Source organism: Saccopteryx leptura, chromosome 7 (genome assembly GCF_036850995.1).
Source record: "Saccopteryx leptura isolate mSacLep1 chromosome 7, mSacLep1_pri_phased_curated, whole genome shotgun sequence".
Lineage (NCBI taxonomy): Eukaryota > Metazoa > Chordata > Mammalia > Chiroptera > Emballonuridae > Saccopteryx > Saccopteryx leptura.
In genome coordinates this window covers 57968383-57986498 of record NC_089509.1, presented here as the reverse complement: position 1 = coordinate 57986498, position 18116 = coordinate 57968383, and the positions used below count along the sequence as shown (strand labels likewise).

Genomic DNA, 18116 nt, shown 5'->3' with positions numbered 1-18116 from the left:
AAATGAATTTAAAAAATCTTGAATTCAAACCTAAAAATACCGAATTACTTAATCTAATATTTTCAAATATTTAGAAGTCTCTAGAGATTATTAAAAATTAATTTTAAACTACTGCTTCTAATAAATACAGTGCGATGATGGGTAATGCCAGAGGAAAAGATAAGTAATGAGGTAAGAGAAGTGTCATAAGCCTAATTACGATAACTATTTCTATAATTTGGATTGGTCTTCTAGTGTCCTGTCATTCAAATTAGTGAGGTTTTACTACTTTAGCATGAAACTTAGTCCCCAGAAAATAGAAACTAAAAGAGAAAAATAACAAAATGATGAATCTTTTAGTCAAAATGAAGTAAAACTCAAATACCTTAAGGCAAATATATAATTAAATATTTAGTTTGCATTTGATTAGGTTATAAATATAAGAATCCAAGAGAAACTCTTCGTTTTGTGTGAGAGTGTGTGTGTGTGTGTGTGAGAGAGAGAGAGAGACACACACACACACACACAGAAGAAGGAAGAGAGATGAGAAGCATCAACTTGTAGTTGCAGCACTTTAGTTGCCCACTGACTGCTTCTCATCTGTGCCTTGACCAGGAGGCTCAAGCTGAGCCAGTGACCCCTTGCTCAAGACAGCGACCTCTGGGATCAAGGCAGGTCCCGTGGGATAATGTTGATGATCCCATGCTCAAGCTGGATGGGCCCAGGACCTCAGAGGGTTTCAAACCTGAGATTTCAGTGTCCCAGGTCAAACGTTCTATCCACTGTGCAACCACCAGTCAAGTCAAAGAGAAACTCTTTAAAACCAAAGTTATACGCTTTATAAAGGATGATTTTAATTATCCGCTAAGTGTCATTTTTATATTAGTCATTATATTACTTGAAAATTCATTTACTGTACAACCTTCAACAACACTGGATTATTTCTAAAATGTTGCCCAAATGTTTCTGGTACTATGCACTGAGAAGATACCAAGGGCTGTACTTCACAGAGATTAGAATACGAGTTATCTCCTCAAAAGAAGGTTTTTAAGATAAAAATGTCTATGCCGCCTGACCTGTGGTGGCGCAGTGGATAAAGCGTCGACCTGGAAACGCTGAGGTTGCCGGTTCAAAACCCTGGGTTTGCCTGGTCAAGGGACATATGGGAGTTGATGCTTCCTGCTCCTCCCTCCCCCCTTCTCTCTCTCTCTCCTCTCTAAAAATTAATGGAAAAAAAATGTCTATGCCTAGATAAAAGGAACAAACAATTGGTGGTAGGGACACAAAGAATAGAGGTTAGTCTTTTTAATAAATAAGAGACAAAAGTGAGTTTTCTATTCTCATTAAAAAACCCTCAATACTTACACAAATATAGCAATTACTATGAGAGAAATGAAACTACATCTCTAAATACGCCTATTCTGGACATTTTGCATAAATGGAATCATGCAGTAAGTGGCCTTTTCTCTCTGGCTTCTTTCACTTAGCACATTAAGGTTCAACAGTGTTCTAGGAAGTACCAGTAATTTATTCCTTTATGTGGCTGAATAAAATTCTAGTGTAGGGGTCCCCAAACTTTTTACACAGGGGGCCAGTTCACTGTCCCTCAGACCGTTGGAGGGCCGCCACATACAGTGCTCCTCTCACTGACCACCAATGAAAGAGGTGCCCCTTCTGGAAGTATGGGGGGGGGAGCGGATAAATGGCCTCAGGGGGCCGCATGCAGCCCGTGGGATGTAGTTTGTGGACGCCTGTTCTAGTGGATGCATATACCATATCAGTTTATCCATGCATCAGGTTAATGAACATTTGGGATGTTTTCACTTTGGGACTATAGTGAATACTGTTATTAACATTCGTGTACTGTAATTTTTTGTGTGAAAATGTTGTATGCCAATGTTGGATATACTATAGTCTTTAGGAGTAGTCACACATAAAATGTTATTAACAATTTTATTAATTGTCACTTGAATATTTACTATGTGCCAGACAATTTGCTAAAAATTTTTTCTTCTTTTTTTTTTTTTCTTTCTGAAGCTGGAAACGGAGAGAGACAGTCAGACAGACTCCCACATGCGCCGGACCGGGATCCACCCAGCACGCCCACCAGGGGCGTCGCTCTGCCGCGACCAGAGCCACTCTAGCGCCTGGGGCAGAGGCCAAGGAGCCATCCCCAGCGCTCGGGCCATCTTTGCTCCAATGGAGCCTCGCTGCGGGAGGGGAAGAGAGAGACAGAGAGGAAGGAGGGGGGGACGGGGGTGGAGAAGCAAATGGGCACTTCTCCTATGTGCCCTGGCCGGGAATCAAACCCAGGTCCCCCGCACATCAGGCCGACGCTCTACCGCTGAGCCAACCAGCCAGGGCTTAAAACTTTTATAAACATTATCGCAATTAATCCTCACAAGAGTTAGAAAGTCCATTTTATGATGAGTAATGAAAAAGGACTACTTTCCTCAAGGTTACACAGTTGGTAAGTAATAGGTTTAAGGCTAACTCAATCTGACATATATACACGTACTCAAGAATATGTACAGGCCCTGGCAGGTTGGCTCAGTGGTAGAGCGTCAGCCTGGCGTGCAGGAGTCCTGGGTTTGATTCCCCGCCAGGGCACACAGGAGAAGTGCCCATCTGCTTCTCCACCCCTACCCCTCTCCTTCTTCTCTGTCTCTCTCTTCCCCTCCTGCAGCCAAGGCTCCATTAGAGCAAAGTTGGTCCGGGCGCTGAGGATGGCTCTGTGGCCTCTGCCTCAGGCGCTAGAATGGCTCTGATTGCAGCAGAGTGACGCCCCAGATGGGCAGAGCGTCACCCCCAGGTGGGCATGCCGGGTGGATCCCAGTCGGGCACATGCGGGAGTCTGTCTGACTGCCTCCCCGTTTCCAACTTCAGAAAAATACACACACAAAAAAAGAATATATACAAAGTGAGAACTTTAACCTGGATATCACAAATATTTTTTAAGTCTTTACAACAAAGGTATGTCAGTAAAGAAAGAAAGCAACCAAACCCCAATGTCAAGTAACAAAAGAATGATTAAGTAAATAAATTATATATATAAACATGAAATGGTTTATATAATTAACATAATATCTAGAAATATTTAGTGGCATAGAAAAATGTTCACAATGCACAGTTAAGTGAATACGACATGACACTATATTTGTATAAAATAATATAAATAAATATGCAACTAAAAAAACTAGAAAGAAATGTCCCAAATTATTTACAGAAGTAGTTATTTTGGGTGATGGAAATAAAATAGGTAATTTTTATTTCTTATAATCTTATGCACTTTTCAGAATTTCTGCAAAATATGTAACATTCCAATAGAAAAACATACAATATAAAATATTGAAATAATTTTAAGTAAACACTAAAGTTTTTATTTCCAGGAAAACCTGTCATTCACATTTTTGGAGAAAAATGAAAGATCAGGGCCTGGAATAAAAAAATGGCACCTTTAGTGCACAGGACCTGCAATGAATCTGCTTTTGAATATATGTCTTATTGTTCTATTCCTCTATATAGTTCCTGTATTTCCTAGTTCTCAGAATCATTTCTGTAATTTCTGGAAGGAAAAATGCATAAAAGAGGATATATTCTAAATGTGCCTTATTAGCTAAAAACAAAATTAAGAAATCACCAAGACATGTTAATCAATTTTAAAGTTTCTCTCATGGATCCTTAAGCAATTAACATATGCACTACCCATGGAGAGGTGCTCACAATGCAGATATAAATGTGTGCCAGCCCTGGCCGGATTGCTCAGTTGGTTAGACAACCATCCAGAAGTACAGAGGTTGCCTGTTCAATCCCCAGTCAGGGCACATACAGGAACAGATTGATATTCCTGTCTCTCTCTCTTCCTCTCTCACTAAAAATAAATGAATGTGTTCCAACACTCAGGCAGCCTCAGAGATGCTGCCACATATTCCTCTAATTGTATTTTGGACTATTATCTAAGTTTATTACTAATCCTGTGTTCTTTAAGTAATTGCAATCTTAGTGTTTTGGCCAATACATATTTTCCTGACCATGTTAAATTAAAAGATAAGTTTAACTATATTATTCTAAAGTACAAGGGTGAAGGCAGGGCCCAATGTGTTCTGGCAACATTCCATCGGCACCACTGGCCTACAACAGTAGAAGTCTTTTTTCTTGTTTTTATTCAGTGCAAGGAAGGGAGGCAGAGACAGACTCCCACATGCAACCTGACTGGGATACACCTGGCAAGACCACTAGGAAGCCATGCTCTGCCCATTTGGGGTGCTGCTCCATTGCTCAGCAACCAAGCTCTTCTGAGTGACAGAGGCAGAGGCCATGGAGCTATCCTTAGTGCCTTGGGCCAAATCGCTTCCATCAAGCCATGGCTGCGGGAGGGGTAGAGAGAGAGAACTGAGAGGGGGGGAAGAGGGGGGAGAGAGAGAAGAGAAGCAGAGGCAGACGGGCACTTCTCCTGTGTGCCCTGACAGGGAATCAAACCTGGGACATCCACACACTTGGTCGACACTCTACCACTGAGCCAACCGGCCAGGGCCTGAATCTTAATTTACCTTGGGTGCCATTAAAATTAATCTTTTTCTTCACTTCAGTCAATTTTAGTCAAGTTCCTAGGTTATCCCTTATTAACTGGATTTTCATCCTCCTCCAGTAGCATAAAACTACTAATCTAAATGCCATTTCCCACTTCTCCCAAACTCACTGTAACAACTGTAAAACTTACAGGTCAATTATCAACAAAATTCTCCATATCCCCAAATTCTTCCTTAAAAGTTCTAGACTTTGTTGCTCTAATAGTACATGAACAAACATGGTTGTCCCTCAACATGCTGTTATTTCTCCCATGCTTAATAGACTCTTGTTGCAATATTCATACTTGACTAAGTAGACTTCAATATAAGTCAAGATGAAGACTTAAAGAGGGGCCAGAGATTAAAAAAATTCCTTTATTACTAGAGATAAAAAAGGAACATTTTATAATGATAAAAGGGTCAAGTCGTCAGGAGACATTAAGTCTAAATCTGTATACACCTAATATCAGAGTTTTAAAATACATAAAGCATAAATGGATAACTGAAAAAATAAACTAATTCACAATTACAGTTGGAGATTTCTAGTCTTCTCTCAATTTTCTAATAAAATAAGTGGATAGAAATCAGCAAAAATACAGAAAACTTGAGCCTTACCAGGTGGTGGCACAGTGGATAGAGCGTTAGACTGGGATGTGGAGGACCCAGGTTCAAAATGCCAGGTCACCGGCTTGAGCACAGGGTCACTGGCTTGAGCATGAGATCATAGATGTGACCTCATGGTCGCTAGCTTGAGGCCAAAAGTCACTGGCTTGAGCAAGGGGTTACTCGCTCTGCTGTCACTCCTCCCCCCCATCAAGGCACATATGAGAAAGCAATCAGTAAACAACTAAGGTGCCACAATGAAGAACTGATGCTTCTCATATCTCTCCTTTCCTGTCTGTCCTTCTCTCTCTGTCAAAAAATTAAAAAACATATATATATAATATATATACATATTATATATATACACATAGAAGACTTGAACAACCTTATTAAGCCAACTGACATTAATAGAACCCTATATAGAACTGCAGAATATAAAGTATTTTCTAGTGCACCTGGGATATTCACCAAAATGGATGATATATGCTGGGCTATAAATCAATTCTCAATAAATTTTAAAAACTGAAATAATCTGATCTCTATGGAATTAAATCAGAAATCAGTAACAATATGAGGGCAAAGGGAAAGATGGAGGGAGGAGGGAAGGTTGGTTTGATTTAAGTTATTGCTAATAACTATAAAGAATTAGAATGACCAAACAACCTAATCGATTTTAGCTGTTATATATGTGTAGAATTTGAGTTGTGGGTCTTGATGAAAGGGAGTAAAATCTGTAAAAAAAATTATTTAAAAAAAAAAAAAAAAAAAAAAAAAAAAAAAAGGCCCTGGCCGGTTGGCTCAGCAGTAGAGCGTCGGCCTAGCGTGCGGAGGACCCGGGTTCGATTCCCGGCCAGGGCACACAGGAGAAGTGCCCATTTGCTTCTCCACCCCTCCGCCGCACCTTCCTCTCTGTCTCTCTCTTCCCCTCCCGCAGCCAAGGCTCCATTGGAGCAAAGATGGCCCGGGCGCTGGGGATGGCTCTGTGGCCTCTGCCCCAGGCGCTAGAGTGGCTCTGGTCGCAACATGGCGACGCCCAGGATGGGCAGAGCATCGCCCCCTGGTGGGCAGAGCCTCGCCCCATGGTGGGCGTGCCGGGTAGATCCCGGTCGGGCGCATGCGGGAATCTGTCTGACTATCTCTCCCTGTTTCCAGCTTCAGAAAAATGCAAAAAAAAAAAAAAAAAAAATTATTTTTGGCCTTGGCTGGTGGTTCAGTGGATAGAGTGTCAGCCTGGTGTATGGATATCCTGGGTCCAATTCCCGGTCGAGGCACACAGAAGAAGCAACCATCTGCTTCCACCCCTAACATCTCCCCTTCTCTCCCTCTTCCCTTCCTGCAGCCAGTGGCTCAATTAGTTCGAAGTGCCCCCCCCCCCATTGAGGATAGCTCTGTTGGAGCGTGTCAGCCTCAGGCATTAAAAATAGCTCAGTAGGTCGCTGGTTCAAAACCCTGGGTTTGCCTGGTCAAGGCACATATGGGAGTTGATGCTTCCAGCTCCTCCCCCCTATCTCTCTCTCCTCTCTCTCTCTCTGTCTCTCTCCTCTCTAAAATGAATAAATAAAATAAAATAAAAAAAATAATAAAATAAAATAAAAATAGCTCAGTACTCAAGCACCAGCCCTAGATGGAGTTGCCAGGTGGATCCCAGTCGGATCACATGCAAGAGTCTGCTTCACTATCTCCCCTCCTCTTAGCTAAAAATAATAATAAAAATATATATAATATTTTCTATACTTCCCCCACACACTATTAAAAAGATAGTAAATAGCCTGACCAGGCAGTGGCACAGTGGATAGAGCATCAGACTGGGATGCAGAGGACTCAGGTTCGAGACCCCAAGGTTGCCAGCTTAAGCACGGGCTCATCTGGTTTGAGCAAAAGCTCACCACTCGGACCCAAGGTCGCTGGCTTGAGCAAGGGGTTACTCAGTCTGCTGAAGGCACACAGTCAAGGCACATATGAGAAAGCAATCAATGAACAATTAAGGTGTCACAATGAAAAACTGATAACTGATGCTTCTCATCTCTCTCCATTCCTGTCTGTCTGTCCCTATCTATCCCTCTCTGACTCTCTCTCTCTGTAAAAAAAAAAAAGATAGTGAATATAATGGAAAAGATGACATTTATAATAGCAATAAAATAGATGAAATACCTACAAATAAAATTTTAAAAGGTTGATTATCTATAAAGTTTAAAACTCTACAGATAAACATAAAAGGCCCAAAGAGAAAGATAGTCTTCCTATTAGAAAGACCCAGCAATGAAATTTAATAAATAAATTAAAAAAAAAAAAAAGAAAGACCCAACCATGTAAGAATGTTGGTTGATTCTTCCTAAACTTACTTTTAAACTTAAGAATAAGAACTCCATTTTTTTAAAGATTTTATTTATTGATGAGATAGAGAGAGAGAGAGAGAAAGGGGCAGTGGGAGAGGAGCAAAAAGTATCAACTCGGAATAGTTACTTCCTGTATGTGCCTTGACCAGGCAAGCCCAGGGTTTCGAACCAGTGACCTCAGCATTCCAGGACGCCACTTTATCCATTGCGCTACCACAGGTCAGGCAAGAATTCAATTTTTAAAAAATCAAGAAAAACTTTTTGAAACTTGATAAAATGTTCTCGTAGAAGAAACATTAGACTTAAGAGAACTCTTGAAAGGTCATGAATAGGGCCTAATCACATTATGTATTAGTTACAGCATTTATTATAATATAATAGTACACTGTCTCACGGACAAATATCCAAGAACATATGATATGTTAGTATGATAAAAGAGAAATTTTAAATCATTAATAAAAAGACAACAAATTAGCAGATAGATAATTTGCTAACTTATCTCAAAAAGCACAAAGCTGGATTCCCACCTCATATCTGTATCAAGATAGATTCAAAAGTTTTTATTTTAAGAAGAAAAAATCCAAAACATTCTTAAAAGAAATTTCTTTATAATCTTAGCCTTTTTTTATAAGACATGAAAAAAGCTCATAAAACAAAAAGATATTTCCCTTGATAAAGTTTAACTTCTATATAACAAACTCACAAAAGTCTATGAAAATACTAAATATGGGACAGCAAATAATCCAACCATATTGTATTTTGGAGATTTCTTATTTTGGATAAACAATTTAAGGACATTGGAAATACGTGCTTCTAGAAACAACACCATAAAGAGAAGACATACTTTTTATAGACACAGTTACCAAAAACAACCAATTCTAAGTGGTTGACAGATTTTTCACTCAGAAGTACAAAGCTTTAAGTATGTGAATAAATTGAATCATTAAAAAATCTAAAAAAAAAAAGTCAAAACTTAGAATATTTGCAATATGATAAAAAAGGGGAGATTCTCTTAGAATATAAAGGATATACATACTCCTTTTAGAATTAAAAATCAATTTTAATTATCAAATTTTAAAAAGAGTCATAAACATAGCCAAAAAAAAAGTCCAGAAAATAACAATGTTCACAAGGATATGGAGAAACTGCACTGTTGGTGGAAATGTAAAATGAAGCAGCCACTATGGAAAACTGTATGGAGATTCCTCAAAAAACTAAAATTAGAATTATCATAAAATCAAGTAATCCCGCTTCTGGGTATATATCAGAATTCCAAGCAACATCCCCAAGAGATACCTTCACACCTATATTCATAGCAGCCTTATCCACAATAGTCAAGATGTTGAAGAACCCCAAATATCTATCAACACAGGAATGGATAACAAAATGTATTATACACATACAATGGACTATTATTCAGCCTTAAACAGGAAGGAAATCCTGTTACCTGCTACAACATGGATGAACCTTGGGGAAATTATGCTAAGTGAAATAAGCCACAAATAAATCATAAAAAGACAAATACTGTATGATTCCACTCATATGAGCTATCTGCAATATTTAAATTCTAGAAACAGAAAGTAAAATGGTGGTTGCCAGGGGTTGGAAGGAAGGGAAATAGGAAATTTTTTAGTGAGTATACAGTTTCAGCTTTGCACAATGAAAAAGTTCTGGAGGTCTGTAGAACAACAATGTGAATATAATCAATGCTACTGATTTACGCACTTAAAAATGGTAAAGATGGGCCTGACCTGTGGTGGTGCAGTGGATAAAGCGTCGACCTGGAAATGTTGAGGTCGCCAGTTCAAAACCCTGGGCTTGCCTGGTCAAGGCACGTATGGGAGTTGATGCTTCCAGCTCCTCCCCCCTTCTCTCTCTCTGTCTCTCTCTCCTCTCTCTCCCTCTCTGTCTCTCTCTCTCCTTCTCTCTCTCCTCTCTAAAAATGAATTTAAAAAAAATCACTCTAACCTTTAAAAAAAAATGGTAAAGATGGTAAATTTTATGTTATATGTTCTTACAACAACTTAAAAAATAGTCTTGTGGGGAGAACACAGTCAAAAGACATAAAAATGATCAAAAGAAAAGCTGCTGCTTCTCACTAATAAAATGCTAATTGAAACAAGAAACCATCTTTCACCTATCAGAAGGGCAAGGTGTTATTTTTTTTTTAATGTTAATATGCAACACTGACCAGAGTACAGGTAAAAAAGCAGTCTCAAAAACTTTTGGTTTAAGTATCAGTACTTTTTTGGAAGGCAATTTGGCAATGGCTACTAACATTATAATATGCTCATATCCCTTTGATCTGGCATATTGGTTCTCAAACAGGAGCAACTTTGCCCATCACCCTCAGGGGATAGTTGTCATTGTCAGAAGATAGTGCTGGTTGTTGTAACCGTAGAATAATGTTACTGTCATATAGTAAGACCAGGGATGCTGCTAAACATCCTGCAGTGCACAGAATAACAAAGAACTATCTGACTCAAAACATCAATAATACTGAAGTTGAGAAACTCTGATGTAGCTTTTCAATTTCTAGCACACATTCCATTGAACACTCACACAAGTGAGTAAAGATAAAACAAGGATAAGTATTAGAGAATTACTTTTAATAGCAAGAGCAGAAGCAATCCTCCAATAGGGAATACTTAAAAATGTTATAATATAGTCACAGCATACTACATAATTTATTGTAAAAGAATCAGGTACATCTATATGTAGTTACAGAGAGTGCTACTGAAGTTAAATAATAAAACAGCCTTACCACAGGATCGGGTTTTAGAAAAATAATATCCGTACAATGAAAAAGTCTAAGTCAGTATTATCTTTGTAGTGAGGAGTCAGTGTATCATTACCTTTTTTGTCATTTTCTTTGTACTTGTTATGCTTGTATTGCTTAAATAACTGCAGCTAACATTTATTGAGAATTTCTAAAAGTGAAGTTATTCAAGCACTTTGTGTTTCACCTTTCATTTAATTTATACAAAGACTATAAAGAACTATTACCTCCATTTTAAAGATGAGAAAACTGAGACATAAAAAGTGATGGAACCAGGATTCACAAGCATATAATTAAATAGCTTTACTGAAGTATAATTTATATATCATAAAACTCACTTATTTTACGTGTATAATTCAATGACTTCTAATGATTTTAAAATTGTGTAACCATTGTACAATCTAATCTTAAAATATTGCCATGACTCCCCTCCAAAATCTCATGCTCATTTTCCATCATTTGTTCTCACCCTAAGCCCCAGGCAAATACTAATCTACTGTCTGTCTATGGATCTGGCTTGTCCAAACATTTTGTACAAATGGAATCATATAGCATAGGAGCTTTTTTTTGGGGGGGGGGAGCTAGTTTCTTTCACTTAGAAGGTTTCTGAGGTTTACCCATGTTACAGCATTGCCAGACCTTCATTTCTTTTATTGTCAAATAATGTTCCGTCACATAGACATACATACCACATTTTGTTTATCTGTTTACCAGGTGATAGCTGGGTTGGTTCCACTTTTTGGCTATAGTGAATAATGCTGCTAATGAACATCCACTTACAAGTTTTTATGTGGACATATGTTTTCACTTCTCTTGGGTAGATATCTAGTAGACTTTCTGGGTCATATAATAAATTCACGTTTATAACTTTTTAAAAATCTGCCAGTTTTCCAAAGTAGCTGTATAACTTAACATTCCCATCAGCATTATATGAGTGTTTTTCCAAATCCTACCAACAGTTATTGTCTATTATTTTTATTAAAAAAAAAAAAAGCAACGGTAAATATTTTTAAGAGGTTGAGACCACATTTATCCTGTCACTTTTTGCCACACTGTACTTCCTACATAAACTCTGCCACCTCTCTATTCATTTTAGAGAGAGGGAAAGAGATGGAGAAAGGGGGTGGGGGGGAGAATCGGAAAGCATCAACTCAGTTATTTCCCACATGTGCCTTGACCAGGCAAGCCCAGGATTTCGAACCAGCAGCCTCAGCATTCCAGGTCAATGCTTTATCCACTGTTCCACCACAGGTCCACTCTGCCACCTCTCAAATGACATAAATCAATACTGAATAAGATGTGATTATGTTCAATAAATACAGAAAACTATATATAAACAACAGCTCTTACATGAAATTCTACTTCAAATTTTAAATTTATGTACATGCACAGTACATCCAAAATACCACTTAGAAATTATATACATACCTAATTTTAGTTCAATTGCTGTGTTGGTGTTACATTTATACTCTGCCAGTTTCTTCTCCACTGCACTTTTGTACTCAACCAGAAATTTCTCCATAGCACCAAATCCTAAGAGAAAAGATTTTTAAAAGGTTTGATTGAAAGTGGTTTAAATAGTCAAACCTAAAAAAAAAGGGTTGCTATTAGAAGTAGACTAAAGGTAAGATTTAAAGCATTTCTATAAATCATAAAAATACAGGTCATTCTCCATATACTCTAAATAAATGTACAGCGTATGTCTGCCTCATTATAAAGCAAACAAAACATCATTTCTGAGATAAAGGCTTATGAAATAGACCTGCTTTACATAAGAGTAAACCTGAAAATTAACATGACAGATCGCTGACATTTCTGAATATTTGATACCAATATATAAATTACCTGCTAGGATACCTATGTAGCACTTTTAAAAGAAATATTAAAAGGATGCTACTGTTCTACTAAGAAAGTGAGAATGTCCTTTGGTAACTACAATAGGATTTCATTTCTTAATGAAAAAATTCTACCCAGAGTATTTCCAGACTATTAAAATACCATCAACTGATAATGCATAGATTATCTCAGGAAAGATACATAAGAAACTGGTAACCATGGTTATCTCTAGGTTAAGAGAAGGATAGTGATAGGGTTAGAAAATAAAATTTTCACTGTATTAAAAGCACTTTTTTTTTAACCATCTTGTACAGTCAAATATTCCAGCCTACTGGAATAACCAAATGGTTTTACAACGTGGCTAGCCATTAATATATATAACAAACAATTAACAATGGAAGAAATCATTATCAAGAGGAACTTTCAAGCAAAGATGACAATTTCCTGACAAAATAAACATAAAAATTCAGGAAGAAAATCATGAGCAGAAACAAAAGGGATACAATGGTATGTCATAAACTTCAATAACTGATTAAAACACATACACAGAAAATGGGGAACACTTGAGGCAATACAGATTAATGATTTGGAGTCAGAATTCCTACATTCAAATCCAGTCTCCACCATTTATTTACATCTGTAACCTAGAGCACATTACTTGACTTCTGTGACCCTAACCTGTAAAACTGAGATAACAGAACCCACTTCAAGGTATTTATGCATAATCTAAGCAACAAAATTTAACTTGTGAAATCATACATTAGCTTTGACCTACAATTCTATATAACGCATTGTAAGATACCATATCAGCCCCTTTCATATTCGAACATTCAGGCTCAGAAAGAGGTTTCTTTGCTTAGGGCATCCAACTAGAGTGATGGAGCCGAGATTCGAACTTAGGTGTAATTCTTATAACATATACACTCTATGCAGTACATATGTCTCCCTCTTTTACAGTACCATTGTACTCCCAAGATCCTGCAGATCTTCCTTAAACAATTGTAGAGGTCAAGCTATATAACCTGTCTATCCAGCCCATCCATAAAGTGAGACTACTATGAAGGCCCTGGGAAAGACAAAATAAATAGAAACCGTTCGTCACGTCAGAAAATGTAACTGGGGGAAAAAAGTATATAGTCACATCAAAACAGCCTTAATGCACATACAAAATAATAGCAATGAGTAGTTATTAAGTGTTGTAAAAGAGACTCAATAGAGGGCAGAAGAGAACGGACACAGAGAATTACATGTAGTAGACACACTCTCAAGAGTTTAGATGAAGGAATAATATGAGAACCTCTTTCTCAAAGGAAATCTAAACAGATCCTAAAAATACTAAAGTGTGAGAAATTAAGGAGACTGCGAAGTCAGACAAGATCCAAGTGGGCGCCCAAGCGCAGGGCAAGGCAGCAATGGGCTTTCAAGCTGACGGTAGTGGAAGGCGGAGGGAGACCTGGGAGAGGGGGCTGAGCATTGAAATCAGCTGGCGGGAACAGATCCAGACTAGTGCAGCGGAAGCAGCCGTGGGCAAAAGGAATGAGAAGAGAAACAGGCCTCACAACAGCTGGCACCTTAAAAGCCCAAATCGCGACGCTCTATCCCGGCCTCTTCGTCCCTCCACTGAGGCCAAGTTCTTCGCAGAGGTGCAGAAATCCGGGCAGCTGGGGGCGGGGGCACGAACCTCTGCCGACTGGAAGCTGCGCTGGGAGTTCCGCGCGCTCAGGCTGAAGCAGGCCTTCTGGAACCCCGGCTGGAGCCCAAAAGTTCCAAGTGGGCACTGTCACCACGGTCTCGGCGTTCTTTCCCGAACCTGCCCGCCCCCTCCCCTTGGTAAACTTTTCCCGGGAACTTACCCGCCATTTCCGAGCTGCGTGCACCCGCGGCCGAGGAAGGACGAATCAACCCGCGCGCTCCCTGGCCGGAAATGAGCGCACTGTGTGACGGATGTCCCCGCCCACCAATGAGGAGGGAGTTCGAGGCGCCGGATGGCGGAAGCAGCTCAAGAGGCGGGGCCAACACTGCCGGGAAAGCTTTGACCGTTGCCTAGCCACGGGGAGTGCTGCTTGTCGTTTTGTAGGCCTGACCTAGACGAGGAGGCCACAAAAGAGACCTTCTATGTTAGCCCTGGGAGAATTTCTCTGGGTTGATTTGAATGATATAGATACTTTATGGCTGTTTTCTGTCGTGTCGTCCAGTCCCGTCCCGTCCTCCCCCTCCCCCCCCTCGCCGCCGGCAGTGGAGACTGATAGAAAAACTTTCCCTTTGGCCTGGATCATAGCTACAAACACCTGAATCCTAGTTTAAAATGCAGGAATTGAATTGCAGTTGCGAGAGAAATTTTTCACTTTTGTTTCTATTTTTGCTGTCAATACTTGCCTAACATCTTTTGCCTCATGCTTTCTAACAGTATACAGTTTTATATCAATTTAGGTATTACTCTGCTTTCACTCTTAAGGATACTAGGCAACTGTTGAGCACTCTGAAACTGTTAATACCTCAAGAGGCCTCATCTTCATCCTACGTTTCAAGTCCTAGTAGCCTGAACCACATCACAGCATGCTACCTGTTTTGCACTAGTGGGCTTGTTAGTATTTAGTAACTGTTGAAACTGTCCCAGAGGATAAGACACTTTTAGTATCCACAAATATTCCCACAGTGTTCAGTGGTTGGCAAATCACGGCTCGCGAGCCACAGGCGACTCTTTGGCCCCTTGAGTGTGGCTCTTCCACAAAATACCAGTGTGGACGCTACCTTGATAAGGAATGTACCTATCTATATAGTTTAAGTTTAAAAAATTTGGTTCTCAAAAGAAATTTCAATTGTTGTACTGTTGATATTTGGCTCTGTTCACTAATGAGTTTGCTGACCACTGCAAGAATGCCTGTGTCAACAAATGTTGGTTATTAGGTTTTATAATGATGGTAGAGCTAAAATAGCCCCTTGGGAATGATAGTCTAGAACTAATGCAGCCCTTCATTTTAGAGAGGAGGAAAAACTAAAGCCCTCCAAAAAATTGCCCAAGTCTACTCAGCAGACAACCTATGCAAAAGTCCAGTTTTTCAGATACCTCATTTTTTTTGTTTGACTACACGGAGATGGGCTTCCTGAAGATAAAGATGAAAAAAATGTATCAAGAGCCTGGCAGGTGGTGGCACAATGGATAGATCAATGACCTGGAATGCTGAGGTCACTGGTTCCAAACACTGGGCTTGCCCAGTCAAGGAACATATGATAAGCAATCAATGAACAACTAAAGTGAAGCAACTATTAGTTGATATTTCTTGTTTTCCCTACCCCCACCCCGTAAAATCAATAAATATTTTTTAAAATGTACTGAGAATGCGCAGATCCATTTCCTTTAAGCCTTAATTAAAACACTAGAAGTTATGATCATAATGTGTTAAGAAGAAAACAGAAATCAATACTATAATCAAAGACATTATGGATCAAAGAAAGGAAAGCAATTTTTTATAATCTCTTTAAAATGTCAAGACTCATTTCTTTCCAAAACCACCTTATCTGTAGATCAATTGCTGACCAGCAATTATGATCTTTATAATAAGAAATCAAGAGAATTTTTCTTAACTGCAGCAAATCAAAAACATATTAATCCTGTGACTTTATGGTTAGTTGTAGTAAAGAAATATGATATGATAAAACCTATACAGGATAAATATGAATAAGGAATAAGATGGGCCCTGGCTGGTTGGCTCAGCCGTAGAGTGTTGGCCTGGCATATGGAACTCCCGGGTTTAATTCCCAGTCTAAGGACACAGGAGAAGCAACCATCTGCTTCTCCCCCCTTCCCCCTCTCCCCTTCCCCCTCCCCCCTTCTCCCCTCCTCCTGCAGCCATGGCTCAATTAGCTTGAAGGAGTTAGCTCCAGGAGTTAGCTAACAATGCCTCCCTGGCCTCCTCTGCCCCAGGCACTAAAAATAGCTCGGTTGCTGAGCAACAGAGCACTGCCCCAGATAGGCAGAGCATGCCCCATAGGGGGCTTGCCTAGTGGATACCAGTTGGGGAGCATGCGGGCATCTGTCTCTCTGCCTCTCTGCTCTCAATCAAAAAAATAATAAGATGACTATGAGTAAGAAATATGATGAAACATATATATCATGTAACTAGCATTTAGTATGATCATCTTGAAAAATTAAGATTACAGTTTTAAATTGCCCTTGTGTTAGAGCTATTCATAAATATTAAAATGTCACAGAAAACATGTTTAGACATAATTTGCATAAAATATAAAAGAATAACTTCTTTCAGAGGTAATAGTAAAATTACCAGAACAGAAAATGTATTTACTTTTTCAGTAGGATTTTTCCCCTCTTTTTAAATTTATATTTTAGCCTGACCAGGCAGTGGCACAGTGGAACCAGACAGTAATGCAGTGGATAGAGCATCAGCCTGGGATGCAGAGGACCCAGGTTCAAAACCTCAAGGTCACTGGCTTGAGCGCAGGCTCATCCAGCTTGAGCACAGGCTCACCTGCTTGAGTATGGGGTCACTGGCTTGAGCATGTTGTAATCATAGACATGACCCCACAGTTACTGGCTTGAGTCCAAAGGTCACTTGCTTCCTGGTTTGATCCCATGGTCACTGGCTTGAGCGAGAGGTCACTGGCTTAGCTGGAGGCCCCAGTCAAGGCACATATGGGAAAGCAATCAATGAACAACTAAGGTGCTACAATGAAGAATTGATGCTTCTCATCTCTCTTCCTTTCTGCCTGTCTGTCCCTATCTGTCCCTCTGTCTCTCTCTTGCTAAAAAATAAAAAATAAAAATTTATATTTTAGTTTATTCTAAAGGAAATTTCAAAAGTGAATATTACTACCATGGAATAATATACCTATGAAAAGGACAATGCTGTTCTGATATGTATGAAAAAGACAGCATAGTGGTGTGGAAAGTTAAAGCCCTACAACTCTTAAGTTCTACTTCTTCATGATTGTGACCTTGTTTTATCTATTAAGTGGAGATAATAGGTACCACAGTGGGTGGTATGAAAATCAAATGGAAGAATTATCAAAGAGGTTTGTAAACTCTAAAATTCTATTTTAGTATGAGGTGGTATTAGTTGATAACATTTATTCTAGAATATAAGGTCTGGAAAAGACATTTTTCTCTGGAGAAAAAGGCCATATTACACTCTTAGAAATAAATTAGCAACCATATGTTTGCTATAGGTTCAAGAGTATGTAGACTAGTAAATATTGCTGTTATGTCTTGAAACCTCCAGAAGGGATATTTTCTACAGACATGGCATTAAACGTATGGTCATCAGAAAGTGGAGACAGGAAAGCTGAGATCTAAAAGATAAATATGGGTACGTAATATGTCTTTATTTCAAAGTAAATACAGAAATATAACTAATTAACTCATTTGTTTAGCTCATAGTGCTAATCGTATGGGAGTGAAGTATGAGTTCAGTTCCCAGAACTGTTATCCAGAATCCCTTACCCAGCTAGATGACTTTCATATGGGATACACATTATGTTATTTTATTTGTATAAAGAAGTGTAGTTTGGCCTGACCTGTGGTGGTGCAGTGGATAAAGCATTGACCTGGAAATGCTGAGGTCGCCGGTTCAAAACCCTGGGCTTGCCTGGTCAAGGCACATATGGGAGTTGATGCTTCCAGCTCCTCTCCCCCTTCTCTCTCTCTGTCTCTCCTCTCTCTCTGTCTCTCCCTCTCCTCTCTAAAATGAATTTTTTAAAAAAATAAATAAATAAAAATAAAAAAAAGAAGTGTAGTTTGATATAACCATAAAAAATATTTGAAATATACCTAACATGTTTCACTATGGCTACCTTTAGGAGAGGGGATTTGGGGGTGGGGATTAATGAGGGATTTTTTTTTTTTTTACAGAGACAGAGTGAGAGTCAGAGAGAGGTATAGATATGGACAGACAGACAGGAACAGAGAGAGATGAGAAGCATCAATCATTAGTTTTTCGTTGCAACACCTTAGTTGTTCATTGATTGCTTTCTCATACGTGCCTTGACCGTGGGGCTACA

General features: G+C 39.1%; 2 protein-coding genes and 1 non-coding gene across 5 annotated transcripts in view; 1 reads left to right on the top strand and 2 right to left on the bottom strand.

Annotated features, from left to right (window-relative positions):
• HAT1 (histone acetyltransferase 1) overlaps positions 1-14037 on the bottom strand; it is a 72610-nt gene extending 58573 nt beyond the window's left edge. The window contains exons 1-3 of one of the 3 annotated variants that reach the window (XM_066346595.1): positions 13955-13976; positions 13783-13851; positions 11694-11798 (exon numbers count right to left, since the gene is read on the bottom strand). In XM_066346595.1, the coding sequence (XP_066202692.1) occupies positions 11694-11798; positions 13783-13851; positions 13955-13961 (181 nt within the window). In that variant the 5' untranslated portion in view covers positions 13962-13976. Of the gene's footprint in view, positions 1-11693; positions 11799-13672; positions 13852-13954 lie in introns of those variants that run through there. The other 2 variants (XM_066346597.1, XM_066346598.1) reach the window with 2 other exon arrangements.
• Positions 1-18116, top strand: part of SLC25A12 (solute carrier family 25 member 12) — a 209209-nt gene that overhangs the window by 79390 nt on the left and 111703 nt on the right. The gene's annotated exons all lie outside the window — the stretch shown is intronic.
• Positions 2268-2343, bottom strand: TRNAI-GAU (transfer RNA isoleucine (anticodon GAU)). The gene has a single exon. It is a non-coding gene; the product is annotated as a tRNA-Ile (tRNA).